Here is an 18,154-nt window from a genome sequence, read left to right as displayed (position 1 = left end):
GCAAGTCCCCTCCAATTTTTCCAATCCACATTCTCTTACATCTTGTTCACAAGCTTTTGTCTTCAGTACACCCAGAGAGGAAGCAGTATGTTCATCTCTTCCTGCAAAGAAGTATTCCCAAGAGAAGTAGGGAAGGAGAAAACTGATGTTTCATTTCAAGCATTTGTTTTAAAATCTAAGATTACAATTAGCCTCTTTTAAAGCAATCCAATTTATTTAACTTTTTCTTCTCAAAGCAACTTTTTTTTCCTACTCTCTACATACATTTGTTTTAAAGCTTCACACTTGATCTCGTTGTAATGTCAGGTTCGATTCAAAGGGCCATGAAAAATCTCAAGTTCTTTCTGACTTAAGTGATTACAAATTTTGACAGAAGAAAGGAGCCCCAAATCACATTATTACAGTCTTTAGCTTCTTTTCTTCTATGATCTCTAGACTTTATTATCCCATAGTTAAGTCTTAACTAACATCAGACCTTTCTTATTTAAAAATCACAAGTCTTATGTAAAAGAACTTCCCGTGCTTTCTGGAAAGAAAGATAAGGGATTTAGCTCATTTTATTACTTTAGATAATGGTGTGGTTACCAGATAAGAGGTGCTTGCTATATCGTGGGACAGTGTCTGGGCTGTTGGGAGTTCGTGCTCCAGTCTTTGATTTTTATTTTAAATGATGTAAACCGCACGCCTCAGGGAAAGTGCTAAGTGCGGAGGCTGGCACCGCTCTCCATTACCCCCTGTCTCCCGCTTCCCCACCCCAGCCCCAGAATTCATGCAAATTAGACTGCTATCCCCGGGGCAATTTGACCCATTTTCGCGCCATTCTGTAGGGACCGTGCAGCTATGTAAAGAAAGAGGTCCCGGAGCTTCCAAGGCAGTACTTTTCCAAGGCGGATCTTAGCGGACTGCAAGACTATTACTGGACTTTAGCGTATCTGGAAGGTCTGCTTTTTTCTCGGGGCCGAGTGGGTCTTATGCGGGTGGGCCGTTACCAAAGCTGGCAGGACCTGAGCCTCAACGCGGGAAAGTCGGCCGCGCCCCGCCCCTCCGGCCCCGGCTCTGCACACCCCGCCCGCCCGCCCGCGCGGCTAGGGCTCCGGCTCCTGCGCTGTGGGACGGCGGTGCGCGCGGCTGCTCAGCTCTCCCCGCTCCAGCGCCGGCCGCCAGCATGGACGCTCGCCGCGCGCGGGTGAGGCTGGACGGGCTAAGGCGCGGGATGGGCGCGGTGGGTGCTGGGGGCGGGCTGACCCCTCCAACTTCGCCGGCGGAGTGCCCTTATCAACGGGTGGCAGTCCTGGGCGGCACCCGTTTAGGCAAGCCCCAGATTTTGTGCACTTGTGGGTATTTTGGAGACTAGGCACTGTGTCCAGCGGGCGTGACACCCGGCGCGCGGGCGGTCAGAGAGTTGTGAGGTTTGAGGTTTGCAGGATGCTTTGCAGCCTGGGGGAGCTCAAGGCCACGTGCGTCCGAGGCACACATGTGCTGCGGACAGCAGGGGCGGACCGGTCCCCCATTGTGTCTGCTGGTCCGAACCCTGCCCTCGGGGCTCGGAGGGGAGCGGGACGTGGAGGAGGGTGCTGCCCTGCAGCCTCCCGGACCTTTCCCGTGCGCAGCCCAGGGAGGATGAATGTCTAGTAACGCATCCTCCTGGGCGCTGGCTTCCTGCTTGTTTTTCCCTTGGCCGTGCTGGCAGGCGCATCTAACTGCTGAAAGTTGATGGGTTGGGAGTTTAAAGGTCTTGAAAACCTCTCTCTTTAGAACTTGGGTTGCCCACACTTGAGAGGGCACTTACGGTCACAGGAGGTGGTTAGTGCAATGGTGGTCTCATCGGTTTGCCGACCATTTGCTCGTTTCCCATTCCCTTCCCCATCCCCCAGCCTTTCTTGCAGCAACAGGACGGAGCCCTGAATGGAACATGGAACGTTACTGTTTACTCTAACGGAAACCGGAACGGAGGGTCTGCCCCAGGAGAGGTTAGAGGGTGGGGGGTTGGGTGAAGAGGAAGAAAATGACAAGCTTAAAATAAATAGCAGGGGTAAGGGGCCCACGTGAGGGGGCTGGGGTACTCCGGGAGTGGGTTGGAGAGGGCGTGTTGGGGGCGTAGTTTCAGAGATAGCTCTTCCCGAATGGACCTTGACATTGGCTTTCAGGATGAAGAAAACCACATGTAGCAGGACCTGGAATCTGACATCCCTGGGTTCAAATTTGAGCCATCATGGGACTTGAATAATCTGTTTCACAACTCTACGCTTCAGTTTCCACCTTTGTTGCAAGGAATTGCTTAGTGCCTGGCACAAAAAATAAAAAAAACCTGTTGAATGGTATTTGTTATTACCTACCTGCCAGGAAAGTCCATGACCATTTGTGTTTTCTTTCTGTCTTATTCTCCAAGCATACATTTGCCTGTTAACTAACTTCGCATGCGCTGACTTGTTAACGCCCAGCTCAGCAATTATTTCCCTGAAAGCTTCCAATAGAATACCTACCTTGAGGCAGTCTTGTGCCTCTGACTGCAGGCAGGTAGATTGATGATTGCGGGAGGGCGGGCGTGCTAATAAGTTGCTTCAGTCCTGTCTGACTCTTTGCGACCCTATGGACTGTAGCCCACCAGGCTCCTCTGTCCATGGAGTTTCCAGGCAAGAATACTGGAGTGGGTTGCCATGCCCTCCTCTAGGGGATCTTTCCTCCCCAGGGATTGAACCCTCACCCAGGGCTCCTGCATTGCAGGAGGATTCTTTTCCTTTGAGCCACCGGAAATGGTGATAATTCCTGCAGCAGTGTGAGGAGCACAGCTATTTTAGGAGACTGCAGACTCCTTCCAGCCCTGTGATCTTGGGCAATCTAATTTCACCTACCTGGTACTTTTAATTTGTTCATCTGGAAAATAGGGAGTTTCTGAGACCTCCGCTATTAGGTAGTACCTCTACCTATTATCACATTTTCATGATTTTTAAAAGGACAAGACTAAAACTTCCTAAGATGATTGAATGGAGTCTGTTGAGAAGCACTGACTGGGTGGTTGGGTTCCACCATCATGAAAATAATTTTATTTTCAAGAGAAATGTGTAACGTTAGGTGTAGAAAGAAGATCAGAAAGTTATGTTCCCCCTACACCTCACGTCTTGGCATTATTTTGCAGGACCCATAGCAGAACTTGCCTTCTTGAAGTTTTCAGTGTATGGAGTCACTTCTGTTATTCCATGGCCATATTTCAGATATGAGAAATATAGGAAGTAATACAACAGTAATGATATTCATTGGAAAGACTGATACTGAAGCTCCAGTACTTTGGCCACCTGGTGCAAAGAGCCAACTCACTGGAAAAGACTGATGGTGGGAAAGATTCAGGGCAAGAGGAGGAGAAGGGCATGGTGGAGGATGAGACAGATAACATCACTGACTCAATGGACATGATGAGTTTGAGCAAACTCTGGGAGGTAGGGAAGCACAGGGAAGCCTGGCGTGCTGCATTTGATGGGTTGCAAAGAGTTGGACACGACTTAGCGACTGCACAACATTTAAAAAATCTCTTATTATTAAATATGAGGAAATGGTAGAAACTACTATCTTTTTTACATGAAGTAGATGTCAGTTGCATATTCTAATGATTGGTGCCAGGCAATTCATTGTTTATGAAGGAAAGAAGCATTTTCATATCCATAGGGCATATGTGTCTAATAAAAGGGCTTGTAAAAACTTAAGACTTGTGCAGCAATGAAACTACAGAAAGAGCTGAATGGCCAGCCTAATAGAGCCCTGAAGTGGAATTGGGCATTCTACCTGGGTTTGGAAGACTGACCTTTAACTTGGTTCTTGTTCATTTGTTCACTGGGTTGATATATTTGATTTGTAAAGACTTGTGCAGAAATCACTGTTCCCCTCCTGATTGGCACAAGGGCTGTTTGAAAGTCTGCCTTCTTGAAGTAGAGGTGCTGCCCAGGATTTGAGGTTTGAGAAATTAGCATCACAGTACAGAGCCCAAAGCTTACTTAGAAAGACCTCATTAGCTTGATTTTGGCTGAGGGAAAGAAATCACTCTACGATTTTGTACTTTTGAAGTACAGTCTAATTTCTTTCTTTTTTTTTTAAAGGGCAGATTTTAGCAGTTTAGCATTTAACGCCTTGGGAGCTCAGTATAATGTTAAGAGTTTGGGAGTTTTTAAGGTGGGTTAAAGGGTAATTCCACAGGTATTTGAATAAATTGATACCAGTGTTCCCTCAAAGGGATCTCTTTAGGATTTTACCTGATTTTGGAAAATTTTGTAGCAATTGCAAACCCTCCTTTTTCTTTGTAGGATATAAGAAATGGACATACCTCCTCTGCGCTATTTGAACCTACTCAACTCAAAAATGATACCTTTCTTTAGATTCTGCAGCAAGCATCCCATTTAATAGTATGGCCGTTTCCGTTTGCAGCAAAAGGATTGCAGAGCCAAGAAGAACTTCAAGAAATTCAGATATGTGAAGTTGATTTCCATGGAAACCCCGTCATCCTCTGATGACAGTTGTGACAGCTTTGCTTCTGATAATTTTGCAAACACAGTAAGTGCTGCCTGAGAATAAACAGAATGGAGTCTGCAGTGCTCAAAATGCCCCAAATGCTTTGTGCATGATTAAAACTGCTTGCTTTTTGCCTACATTTCTATACAGCTGTTACGAAAATACAGTATGCACTGTAATTTCATTTCACTTTTTGCTGTGGTTCTAGGTAGTAATTGTTGGAGGTAGATTAGCTACTTATTCTATCCTTTTGAAATGTCGCCTAACCTAACATGCCTGATGATTTGCCATAACAACTCAGAAATCATTTGTAAACCTCTGAACCATTTTTCTTTGTAACAAAAGCTATTCTCTTGTAGTGCACTTGTAAATGTGATTTGCTCTCTGCACGGTTTATGGAAAATTGGTTCTTCAAAAAGGAAAAAAAAAATGCACAACCACATTTATTTATTTATTTTACAGAAACCTAAATTCAGGTCAGATATCAGTGAAGAACTGGCAAATGTTTTTTATGAGGACTCTGATAATGAATCTTTCTGCGGCTTTTCAGAAAGTGAGGTGCAAGATGTGTTAGACCATTGTGGATTTTTACAGAAATCAAGGCCAGATGTCACTAACGAACTGGCCAGTATTTTTCATGGCGACTCTGATGATGAATCGTTTTGCGGTTTCTCAGAGAGTGAGATACAGGATGGAATGGTGAGTTTGAGAATTTCACCAATATCAAGCAATAAGGTACATTTAGAGGCATGACATACTTGCTTAAAAATCTTTTTTCCTTATGATTTTCATTTTAGTCATGCCAGAAGGTTTTGTTGATCTTTTAAGAAAGTTTTAAGAGTATTTTCTTCATGTCTTAAAGCAGTTTTTTGCTAATGTAATTCTAATAGTAAGGCTTAAGGATTTTTGTAGTCTCTGAAAATCTTAGAAACTTGTAAGAAACAATTGGCCAGCATGCAGATTTCTGTGGCCACAGAAAGGAAGCCCAATCAGAGGAAGCAGAGATGTCCTCAAGATGAGCTCCAGTGACATTTAAGTGCCCAGACCAGGGCCTGACATAGAGAAGGCCTTCAGTAAACGTTGCTTCCCATAGTGGATCTATACCTGCACCTGGAAAGCCTGTGATAACTCACATGCAGGAGCCTGAGTGCAGGTAATGACAGTTAGGGCCCTGCCTGCTTCTGCTCTTGCTCCTTCGCTGGCTTTTCTTACGCCTGCTGTCTTACCTTTAACCTCTATTGTCCTGCTCAGGACGCTGCTGCCAAGGATGCGCCTCAGTCCCACTCTTATCTGAGCATGCTGTTGACTTCTGTGCATGTTTTCCTCTTAGCAACACTTTCTCAACAAAGGAAGTGTGTTTCGGGTGCATGCTCTTCAGCTCATTGTGGTCTGACACGGGTCCACTGCCTGGGACCACAGTCGGGTGGCGCTGATATAAGTGAGAACATCTGGCCAGGGAGTGTTTTATCATGACGTAACTTCATGATAGTGTAATGTTTTCTCTTAAGAGGTGATGCTGATCTGAATCAGTGCACATTGGAGTTATTGGCAGCACTGCTCTCTGAATCTGGGTATGACTCAAACATTGTCTATAGCCTGATTCATTTCTGGGCAGTGTTTCAGTTCTTTGTAGATGCTGTTTGTTGCGACTGAGAAAATGCCAATCGATTAAAAGGCTTAAGGATTTGTAAAAGTTTTTTTGTCATTTTATGTTCTCTCAATCTGCACACTAAAAATAACATAAAGGTTATAAAAAGCAATGAGTTTGTTGAAATGTTAAAAAACGCTTCTTCCATTTTGGGACTTTATGGGTGGTATTTTTTACTTCTCTCTTTTTTGTTAGTTTGTTTTCAACAGTCACCACAGTCAATTTCAGAATGTTTTCATCACCCCAAAAAGAAACCCTGTTTCCATCAGCAGTCACTTCTCATCCTTTCCCGGTACCCTCAGTTCCTGGCAACCACCAGTCTGTTTCCTCTCCTAGGTTTGCCTGTTCTAGGCATTTCATATAAATGGAACCAAACAATATGTGGTCTTTTGCGACTTCACTTAGCATGATGTTCCTGAGGTTCTTCCGTGTGCCATTACTTTGTATCTTTTTATTGCTGAATAATACTCAGCTATAAATATTCAGACTATATCACGTTTTATGTATCCATTCATCAGCTGATGGATGTTTGAGTTGTTGGCACCTTTTGGCTATTTTGAATAATGCTGTTGTGAACATTCATGTGCAAGTGTTTGTGTGGATATACACACCTGAGTATATATATATACACCTAAGAGTAGAATTGCTGAGTCATACAGTCACTATGTTTAACCTTTTGAGGAACTGCCAGACTGTTCCAAAGTGGCTGCCCCATTTTACACTCCTCCCAGGGTTTGCAGGTTCTGGTTTTTCCACATCCTTGCCATACTTGTTTATTTGGCTCTGCTAGTAGGTGGAAAGTGATATCTCGTGATTCTGATTTTTTTTCCCCGGTGGCCAACATTAATACATTTTAAATGACGGAAACGTTACTTTTGGAATCTGAAATTTAAAAAATTTTATGCTTACACAAAATGGATTAGAGAGTTGTTGTTAATGTTGCTTGGTTGCTAAGTTATGTCTGACTCTTGTGACCCCGTGGCCTGTAGCCTGCCAGGCTCTTCTGTCCTTGAGATTTCGAGAGAGGTAGTCAGATTCATAGAGACAGAAAGTAGAATGACGCTTGCCAGGAGTTCTGGGGGAGTAATTGTTTAATAAGTATAGAGTTTTAGTTTATGAAGATGAAAAATTTCTGGAGATGGATGGTGGTGATAATCGTTGCTAAACATGGAGCCTATTTAATGTCACTCAACTGTACACTTAAGAATGGTTGAAGAGTAACAACATTGTAAATTAACTATACTCCAATAAAAATTAAAACAAATGGTTAAAGGGGTAAATTTTATGTTATGTATATTAAAAGTAGATTAGAGCATTGAGACATCTTTAATATAGTTTAATACTACCATAAGTGTGGAAATCATGAGAGAACATATATTTGTCTCTAGGGGAATTCTTTTAAAATACATCAAGATTCTATTTTTTAAAGAACTGAAAAAAGAAGCTGGCATTTTTCAGTTTAAAAAATGATTCAGAACCACCGTCCTAGAGGCTGTGACTGTGGCTTAGTACAGTGTGTCCCAGGAAAGCTCCTAGTTAATTGGCCCTCAGGTTGTTGTGTTTATTAGTAATTCCTGATTTTGTTACTCAGAGCCGCCAGTTAAACTTGACAATTAAAGCGTTCAGTGCAAATGTATTTGCAAGTGTCTTTTGTTCCAAAGGCATTGTGTAGTCACACTCTTGCGGACTGTGTGACAGTCAGCAAGTCATTAATACCTCACTTGTTCTGATTGACCAGAGGCTGCAGGCGGACCGCGAGGGCTGTCGGACCCGCAGTCAGTGCACGCGGTCGGGACCTCTCCGCGTGGCCATGAAGTTTCCCACTCGAAGCACCAGGGGAGCAGCCAACAAAAGAACAGTGCCCTCTGAACCCCCAGAGAATTCTGTGACCGATTCCAATTCTGACTCGGAAGATGAAAGTGGCATGAATTTCTTGGAGAAAAGGGCTTTAAATATAAAGCAAAACAAAGCAATGGTAGGTATCTGACTTTGAAGGTGTCAGAACTGATGACCCTTCCCAGCATTTCTCTAAGCCACTTGTTGCTTATATCCGTGTCCTAAGAACTGTTTTCCACGTAGCTCTGAAAATGTCATCACATATGCTTCAACATGTATTTCTTTCCCTTTTCTAACTTTCCTGTTTTTTCAGTCTGTGAAAGTTTTGGGAAATGTACAGGGGAAGCAAACTCTGAGTCGTGCTGCTGTGATTTCTAGAATTTGCTTGTTTACAGCAGTTACTGTAAACCAATAATTTCTGTTTAATTTCCTCCCTTTCTAGCTTGCAAAACTCATGTCAGAATTAGAAAGCTTCCCTGGCTCCTTCCCTGGAAGGCGTTCCCTGCCGGGCCCCAGTTCAGTAAGTATAAATATTTGTGTGTAGAATGGTGTTTGGGGTAGGTCTGAAGTGTTGTGATAGTTTAAAGTCCGATTTTGTTATTTTGTGTGATCTTGTAGACAGAGGTGATAGAGGAAGTCTAAAAGATCTCTGGGACCTCTTCCTTGCACCCCAGGCCAGGTGTGGGCCCTCTACCCCATGCTCAAATCACCCCCCCTTTTTTTTGGCTGCACTACGTATCATGTGAGATCCTAGTTCTCCCACGAGGGATTGAACACACACTCCCTGCAGTGGAAACATGGAGTCTTAAGCACTGAACTGTCAGAGTAATTCCTCAAATGCCTTTTGATTGGTTATTTCTCTCCCTCCCACTCAAATAAACTAAGCCCCTCAGGGATAGGGAAGAAAAATCGCAAGTTGTTTTTTCTGTAACTCCAGCCCTTGGAACATTTCTACCTGGCATGGTAATCTGTCTTTTTAAAATCTGAGAATGAGAAAAAAAGAAGAAACGATTTCTTAAACCAAGTCATGGCCTAATATATGTGATTGTATTCTGAGGAGCTAAGCTTGTGCTACTTACAAGATATTGTAGAAAAGGTTTTTTTTTTTTTAAGAAAACAAGAATTTTTCCTTACGTCTTTATCAAATCAAGAATAAACAGGTCATCCCTGAGTTTGAGAGAAACTGGGCTTGGTGTTACAGAAGCTGAATTTCAATGGCTGTATTATTTCTGGGCTCATTTCCCATGCATTACACAAAGGATGAAGGAAAATGGCAAGTGGAGCATTCCTTTTACTTATGGGAAAACCTGCCTCAGGAGAAGCTGCCGCTTGTCATTTTGGAATAAGTGGGTCCATCCTCTGTGTTTCAGCGTCCAAAGACCCCGAGGAGGCGCACATTTCCAGGTGTCGCCTGCAGGAGAAATCCTGAGCGGAGAGCTCGTCCGCTCACAAGGTCTAGGTCCCGGGTCCTTGGGTCACTCATGGCCCTGCCCACAGAGGAGGAGGAGGAGGAAGAGGAAGACAGGTACATGCTGGTGAGGAAGAGGAAGCCCATGGTCGGCTACATGAACGTGAGTTCTCTGCTTTTGTGCCTGCTCCTCTGTTTGTCATCTTCTGTGGGTCCAGGGATCATGGACAGAGGATGGGAGCACGTACAATTTCAACACCAATGATCCATGTATATTTTTAACTTAAAAAAATCAATTAATTAATTTGGCTGTGGCATGCGAACTCCGAGTTGCAGTATGTGGGATCTAGCTCCCTGACCAGGGACTGAACCTGGGCCCCCTGCGTTGGGAATGTGGAGTCTCAGCCACTGGACCACCAGGGCGGTCCCCAAGGATCTGTATTAAATGGCCTTCTCAGACCGTCCACAATGGCTAAGGTCACATCAGCTTGTTTTGCTGGCTCTTGGTAGCAGGCAAGAGAATTAAAAAGTTTTCTTGGGCTTTTCTTAATTATAGGAGTTGTTTCAGTAATGTTGTTCTGTGATCCTTAGTAAATCCCCTTTCTCCGTAAGTTCCAAGACCGATTTCCAGGTTGAGTTCTCTGTGAAGGAGTGACAAAGCAAAGGTCTAAGAGTCAGAGCTGGGGAAAGCGAGCCAGGAAGGACGCTGTTCCTTGATTCTTGTTATGCAGGAAGATGACATGCCCCGAGGTCGTCGCCCCGGACCCATGACCCTTCCCCATGTCGTTCGCCCGGTGGACGAAATTACGGAGGAAGAGCTGGAGAACATCTGCAGCAACTCCCGAGAGAAGATCTATAACCGTTCATTGGTCAGAGCCTCTAAATAATGTCTGTACATGTCCCCGTCTGTGAGAGGCATTTTGCTCATGTTCTAATGGTCTTAGCGCATGGGATGTGTGCCTGGGTATTTTTTTCATGTAAGAAAAGAGAATTTTGTAGCATCCTTGGGATTTAGCCTGGTTAGTAAGTTTGCAGTAGTAGTAGTTGCTTAGGTAAATCTTCAGTAGCATTAAGTCTTTTCTCAATTTAGAAATTGATTTCATTCAGCCTAAGTAGCTGTTAATGTGTGCCTACATAGATGGGTGCTGAGGATATGCTGCTGCTGCTGCTGCTAAGTCACTTCAGTCGTGTCCGACTCTGTGTGACCACATAGATGGCAGCCCACCAGGCTCCCCCATCCCTGGGATCCTCCAGGCAAGAATACTGGAGTGGGTTGCCATTGCCTTCTCCAGTGCATGAAAGTGAAAAGTGAGAGTGAAGTCGCTCAGTGGTGTCCGACTCCTAGCGACCCCATGGACTGCAGCCCACCAGACTCCTCTGTCCATGGGATTTGCCAGGCAAAAGTACTCGAGTGGGTTGCCATTGCCTTCTCTGCTGAGGATATGGTGGCGTGCTAAAGACAAACAAGATTTGGGCAAGCTTTCTTTTGCGTAAGATCTTTTCTTGAGATAGTTTTGATAGCATTAACTGTTGCATCTGCCAGTTGAATGGAATCACCATGCTCAACACTTTTCATGGCCTGGTGTATACGTGTGTATCTAGATGTGAGGTAGGATTCAAAGAGAAAAGGTCAGACTACCCACAAAAAAGGGCATTCTTTTTTTTTCTTTTAATATTTTTTTTGTAGTCAAATTTCTCTTTCTTATTTTTTTTTGGTTGTGAGGCTTGTCCTCAGCAGTAAAAGCACAGAGTCCTAACCACCAGGCTGCCGGGGGATTCCCAGAGAATGACTTTAAGATTTTCTCTACAAAGAGTAGTGTTTCTATTTTTCTTCTTATTTGCAGGGGTCAACTTGTCATCAGTGCCGCCAGAAGACTATCGATACCAAGACAAACTGCAGAAACCCAGAGTGCTGGGGCGTTCGAGGTCAATTCTGTGGCCCCTGCCTTCGAAACCGTTACGGTGAAGAAGTCAGGGATGCTCTCCTTGACCCAGTAAGGGCCTTGAAGGGGTGATCCTGTAGGCTCCAGGGTCAGCTGTGAGCTGATAGGGGCAGAGAGAGATTGAACTCTTAGAGTTGAAAGGCAGAGGAATTCATAGCGTCGGTACTGGACAGCTGTGAGCGCTTGTGGAGCGCTCGGGACCTGGCCGTTCAGGGCAGGTCCGTTCTCTAGTTCCCGTACTGGTGATGGTTGTGTGACTTTTTCTGCGGGATTTCCCAAGGGAAGTGATGCATTAACCACATTATGTCTTTGTTTCTTTAATAGTAATAAAAAAGATCTGAATGCAATTGATGACACCCACCTTGGAGGTTAAACAGGAGTAGATAAGTAAGGGGTGGTAAGGTTTGGCTTAATGGTGCCTTTTCACGCTTCTCCTTCAGAACTGGCACTGCCCACCGTGTCGTGGGATCTGCAACTGCAGCTTCTGTCGGCAGCGAGATGGGCGGTGTGCAACTGGGGTGCTCGTGTACTTAGCCAAGTACCATGGCTTTGGGAACGTGCATGCTTACTTGAAAAGGTAGGGCTGGTTTTTCTCTCTTCTGCACCCCAATCTTAATTGTTTTTTTCCTGAAGTACTTTTTGTATTTTTTTCCCTCAAACTTTAAACTCTATTTTGTATCGGGGTATAGCTGATTAACAACGTTGTGGTTGTGTTAGGTGAACAGTGAAGGGACTAAGCCATACGTATACATGTGTCCATTCTCTCCCAAACACCCTGCCCCTGTTCATTTTTGTTATCTTAATAAAGAGAAGGTGGAAGTCAGGATAGCAATCACGTGGAAAGCAGGAGAGGCACGTGGGGCGTCAGGGAGCCTTGCAAACCTTCCTCTGGGTGGTGGTGACGCTTGTGGGCCCTCATGTGTAAAATTTAAGCTGTGCACTTAAGATGCACGCTACAACTCAATAGAAACATTTTTAAAGGAGTGAATTAGGCTCTCAGAAGATTATTATTATTTTTGTAACTTTTTAAAAATAGAAATATGGTTAATTTACAGTGTTGTATTAGTTTCAGGTATACAGCAAAGTGATTCAGTTACATGTTAATATATTCCTTTTTTGTATTTTTTCCATTACAGTTTGTTACAAACTATTGACTACAGTTCCCTGTTCTATACAGTGGACCTTGTTGGTTATTTATTTTATATATAGTAGTTTGTAACTGCTAATCCCAAACTTCTGATTTGTCCTCCCCCCAACTCCCTTCCCCTCTAGTAACCATGTTTGTTTTCTAGATCTGTGAGTCTGTTTCTTTTTTGTAAGTAAGTTTTTATTTGTGTCATATTTTTGATTCCACATATAAGTGATATCATATGATACTTGTCTTTGTCTAATTTAGTATGATAGTCTCTTGGTCTATCCAGCTGGTCCATGCAGATCGCATAATTTCATTCCTTCTTTTTTATGACTGGGTAGTATTTCACTGTATATATGCACCATATCTGCTTTATCCATTCATCTGTCGGTAGACACTTAGATTGTTTCTATATCTTGGCTATTGTAAATAGTGCTTCTGTGAACATTGGGGTGCGTGTGTGTTTTGGAATCAAGTTTTTATAAGAGAATTCTTAGGCGAAAAACTATATCCTGACATGTTCCCTCTTCTCTTTCAGTCTAAAACAGGAGTTTGAAATGCAAGGATAATAACTGGAAGATCCACTCCCTGCCTTCCACTTCGCAGATCTTCCTTGTTAAAGTCTTCAGTTTTGTCATGTGATTGAAACCCAGGTTAAGAATTCTGAGGCTCAGTCTGTCTTACAGGCAAATCAGGTTGTTGCCATTAAATGCGCACGTGTGTCTGGGCATCACAGAAGTGATGTACTCTGCCCTCCTGCAGTTTCTCCTTTGCTTTTCTGCCCAGCCCTCGCCCCATGCCGTTCTCTTATTTCCAGTGATTCTCCTCTGTCGTTTAGTTTGGGAATCCTTTTTGAACGACAGTTTTATGAAAGCATGTTGGATTTAATTGGCGTTGAAATAGCCCTGGAGTCCACGTATAAAACCAAGCACTTAGAAACACAGAAGTAGCAGTAACTACCTCTATCCAGTTTCAGAGACTGTCCCTGCAACTTGCTCACATGTAAACACTGGGTCTGATGCAGCGTTTGTCAACCTTTTTAGCAGCATCATGGCACAAAAGTCGTAAGACCATGTGGAAAAATTCGGTGATTGTTGGCAAGTGGAGTATATGACTTTGGAGGCTTCTGAGGAGACTATTTCGTGTATTTTGCTCGTGATTCAAGTTGTCACAGTTGAGACTTAGTTGCTGCTGGTTTCCTCTGCCATGTGCATCTGGCCCACACGGTCACAACATGAAGGTTCGAGGACAGGACTAAGCTTGAAATCATTGTAGAAAAGCCATCCTAGGAAGTTGAGATGGAGAGGCTTCAGGAGTAGGCCAATCTTTGAATTCATGGAATAGAACCTCAGGATAATTGAGTTTGCCAAATTTATTTCAGTTCATAACATAAGGTGTTTCAAATAAATTCTTGGTTATTTTGCATGGAAAATTGATACTTAAACTTAGCTACAATCCTTTGCAGTTTTTGCTTTCTTGAAGAAATCATAAGCCAGGCATAGAGGATTCATGTTCAGGCTTAAAGCACTTTTATAACTGAGAAGTGCCTTTTTTGAAAAAGGGTGACTGTCAGCAGTTCTTGAACTTGCCACCTCTGCCAGTTGAGTTTCTGGGCAGAGTCGTGTGTTGTCTCTCCCTTGCCCTGTTTTGGCATGAATCAAATCTTTCGGTAGAGGTAGACGCTAAGTGTGTGTGTGTTCGTTTGGCTTTGCGTCTGCAGCCTGTAGCTATGCCGTTCAGTTCAGTGTTTGGTGCATAATTGGACCTTGAATCAATAGATGTAAATAGAGCTTTTGATCTGTTACGCTTTTATACAAAGTTTTTTTATTTTGATAATAAAACATTTTGTTTTAGCTTGTCTTACTTTTTTAAAATCTTTGATACTCAATCTTACTGTACCGAGTCCTAATGTTTCTTTCCTATTTAAACAAAAGACCATTTCTCCCTTTTCAAGACCCACCTCCGCCCTTTTGGCTTAAGTTTCTGATGACCAAGGGCTAGCTCTTTTGAACAGGGCCTGATTTGATGATGTGATTAATAGCTGTGAATCAGAATCAGCTAAGATGGCTACATCGACACATAGAAAGTAGGGACCCATGAAGTTTTAAAAATGTTGTTTTCTTTCCCTTGGCCATTTGCCAACACAAGAACCAACAGCAATTTCACAATACCTGGGTATTTATTTTAGACTCCCTGTACCTTGAGGCCTGTTCTAGGACTGAGAGACTCAAAAGACAGAAACAGCATGGTTCAAAAGTTCTGTTATCCCATTCTTTTATTTTTTAATTTAAAAATTAAAAACATTTTGGGGCCATGCTGAGCAGCATGTGGGATCTTAGTTCCCCTGCATTGGAAGTGTGAAAGAAGTCTTAACTACTCAACTGCCAGGGAAGTCCTAGTACCCATTCTTCACATTAGGGTTGGCATACTACAGCCTCTTAGTTACAAAGGCAAAGAAAGGTAGGAAATTGAGAATTTTGGAGAGTGGGAGGCTAGTCTGTAGACCTGTACTGTAGCACACAGTTCTGGGTGAACAAGCTACTTTGTTGGATACCAAAATAGGGAGGCAGCCTGTAGGATTGCAAATGGGCATAGCTGGCCACATAGGAAACTTTTAAAAACATAATTCTGTGCCTTGAAAGTTTGTTGGAAGGGCTTATTATCAGATGAAAGTACTTGCTGGTAACCCATGATTGCAGCAGTGTTCAATCCAGCGTTATAAAGATTGGCCGAAGAAGGGGTACTAGAGTTAGTCCAGCACCTCCTAAGTACCAGACACAGTGCTCAGCACAGGATGTGTGTTAGGCATTTTGGAGATGAGACTCAACAAGGTTAAGTATTATAACTTAAGAAAACTCAAGAGCCATGCCAGCTGTTGTAGATAATAGAACCAAACACTGTTCTGAGGACTTCTGATAGACTGGGTTACATGTGATAGATAAGGCTACATATGTTGATCGTAACAGGTATTACCAGCTACCCATAGTTACATGTTTATTTCACTTTCTCTCATAAGAATGAAGTCATTGGGAGCAAGACCACTTTGATCCAAATACTCATGTACTCTGGATTCAGCACGTGGTTACTGAGGGAGTTCCCTGGTGGTTAAGATTCTGGGTTTTTACCACCATGGCCTGGTACAATTCCTGGTCAGGGAACTGAGATCCCACAAGCCACACAGCCAAGAAAAAGAAAAGCTTACTAAATATTTATCAAATGACTTGAGGTTCCTGGACAGGAAAGTTCCTGAGATTTGAGCAGAAAGAACCAAAGTCATGGTGGAAGAGAAATAATGGATAAGTCCCAACATTTGTTAATCCCAGCGTTAACCCCTGTGAGGTATAATCTTCTTTGTGATAACAATGCTTAGCTTTCTATGAAGCTGCAACGGTCAATTCATTAAAAATCATGTATTTCTAATGTGTTTTTCTGTGGGAAAATACAATTTAGTTCATTGTACTAACTTGAAAGAATACCACTGTTCAACTAAATAAAGAATTTGTATTGAGCTGTTAATGAGCTACAAGAAGATAATTTTACATATAGTAGCTCTAAATGGTATCCATTCAGGGAAAATTTGAGGTGGCAAAAATTGAGTTCATGGACGTTAAAAACTTACTGTAAGAGAGAAGATACCCTCCCCTACTGTGTGTGCCCATCACTGACTTGAGCAGTGGTCCATCCTGCTTCATCTATACTCTTGCTCCCCCCAGTCCATTGAATTACTGTGAAGAAAAACCAGACATACGACATTCATACATACTTCACTATTTCTAAAAGTATTCCTAAAAGACTCGTAGAACCATAATAAAATATTATACCTAAATAAAGTTAGAGTTCCTTAATATCAAATATCCAATCGTTCAAATTTTCACTATCCCACACCTCACCTTCCATTTATACAACTGACCTATTTGAATTCAGGACTCCTAATGCTTATTTAAAGTCTCTTAATTATTAGGTTTTTCCTCCCTTTATTCCCCTTGCTGTTTATTTGTTGATAAAAGTCATTTTTTCCTGAAGAGTTTCCACATTTTACTAACTGCAACCCCATGGTGTCATTTAGCATGTTCCTCTGTCCTCTCTGTTATATCTAGAAGCTTAATCGGGTTCGAATGCAGCAACAGTACTTTATTTTGTGAACTGACATCAGAAGACTTTTACTGGTCCTGTCCTCTCCCTTTTTGTACTGTTAATAGCCACTGACGAACATTTTCTGTAAATTCTCTTTGTTAATCAACTGGGATTTCCCCTCAACTATTTAGTTATACTAGGTACAGTTTTTACATAACATATGTATTAAGGACTTGATTTTTTTTTTTAAACCAGTTTTCAGGTATCTTCTAATGGTGCCTAACAAGGGTTTTCTTGTTTACGTGTTTAAGTATCATTTCTCTTGGAGTTCTCAAATATTTGATGTGTTTCAATTCATAGCAGTTATTCTTATTGATGCCCAATTTGGGCCCATTGAGAGAGCTGTCACATAGGTCCCTGCCTCCTTCTGATGTGACCCCAGGGGTCTGTATAATTTCCTTTGTTTTCTAGTAAGACAGAATGTTCCAGGCTCACCCTGTACATTACCTACCTCAAACCTACAGTCAGCCATTCCTCCATTGTATTTTGTTTTCATAACACATTTCTTTTGTATCTGTATATTACATATACACACAACTTACATAAATGAGCTCATATGTAAACAAATTATAGCAATTATATGTAAATATATTAGCATCACTATACATAAACATGGTTTCAGAACAATAGTACCAATATTACTACTTAGATATTACTGAAAACAGTTAAAGATTTTTCTCTTTTCACCCTTATTGTAAGTCCTTTGGTACTGTTTTTAAAGTCATTTTAAACTCTTTATATGGTTATTAAGTGTACTTGTGTTATTTTGCTTTTGTTTTTGAAGAAGTGAAGTCGCTCAGTCGTGTCCAACTCTGCGACCCCATGGACTATAGCCTACAAGGCTCCTCTGTCCACAGGATTTTCCAGGCAAGAGTACTGGAGTGGGTTGCCATTTCCTTCTCCAGAGGATCTTCCCGACCCAGGGATTGAACCCAGGTCTCCCACATTGCAGGCAGATACTTTACCGTCTGAGCCAAGACAGCTTTTTAAAAAATTAGGATTTAATTTTGTCTTCTAATGATGTAACACAGTTACCTATTTCCAAAGTCGAGCTTATAAAATAAGATGTTTTTAGTGAAGTCTAGATTTTATTTCTGTCCTTCCACCCTGATCCTTCTCTCCCTCTCCAAATTAACACCTTACACCTTTTTATGGCTTACACTCAGATTTTTAGAACTATAAACAAATATGTTTGTATGTCTACTCTTTTTGCCTTCTCAGATAAATTATAGTATCTGACTCACTATATACTTTTAAAAAATCTTTTTTACTTAATATGTGTGGGAGAGAGTCATAATTTAATTTTATTATGCAGAGAATTCTGAAAGATGCTCACATACATGAACATGGAACTTAAGCCATAAAGTTTCAGAGAAAAAGATGTTGCAGAAAGTGGTTTCCTGTACTACTCCAGCACTGAAGAACATCCGGTTCTGTGAGTTTGTGCTAAGATACTCAGATTCTCTCTTCTCACATTGAGCTTAGTAGGCAAGCCATATTAGCAGGAACCATTATTTCATTTTTATTTTCATTTGATTATACATTCTTTAATAGAC

General features: G+C 42.3%; 1 protein-coding gene across 1 annotated transcript; it reads left to right on the top strand.

Annotated features, from left to right (window-relative positions):
- Positions 1–1,165: 1,165 nt before the first annotated feature.
- On the top strand, positions 1,166–13,033 carry CDCA7 (cell division cycle associated 7). The gene is made up of 10 exons (XM_052636176.1): positions 1,166–1,186; positions 4,414–4,539; positions 4,960–5,196; positions 7,884–8,120; positions 8,424–8,501; positions 9,352–9,552; positions 10,121–10,258; positions 11,234–11,383; positions 11,773–11,909; positions 13,003–13,033. Exons 1-10 carry the CDS (start codon positions 1,166–1,168, stop codon positions 13,031–13,033), a joined length of 1,356 nt encoding a protein of 451 aa, XP_052492136.1.
- The last annotated feature ends 5,121 nt before the right edge of the window (positions 13,034–18,154 follow it).

Source organism: Budorcas taxicolor, chromosome 2 (genome assembly GCF_023091745.1).
Source record: "Budorcas taxicolor isolate Tak-1 chromosome 2, Takin1.1, whole genome shotgun sequence".
Taxonomy (NCBI): Eukaryota; Metazoa; Chordata; class Mammalia; order Artiodactyla; family Bovidae; genus Budorcas; species Budorcas taxicolor.
This window is presented reverse-complemented; position numbering and strand designations above follow the sequence as displayed.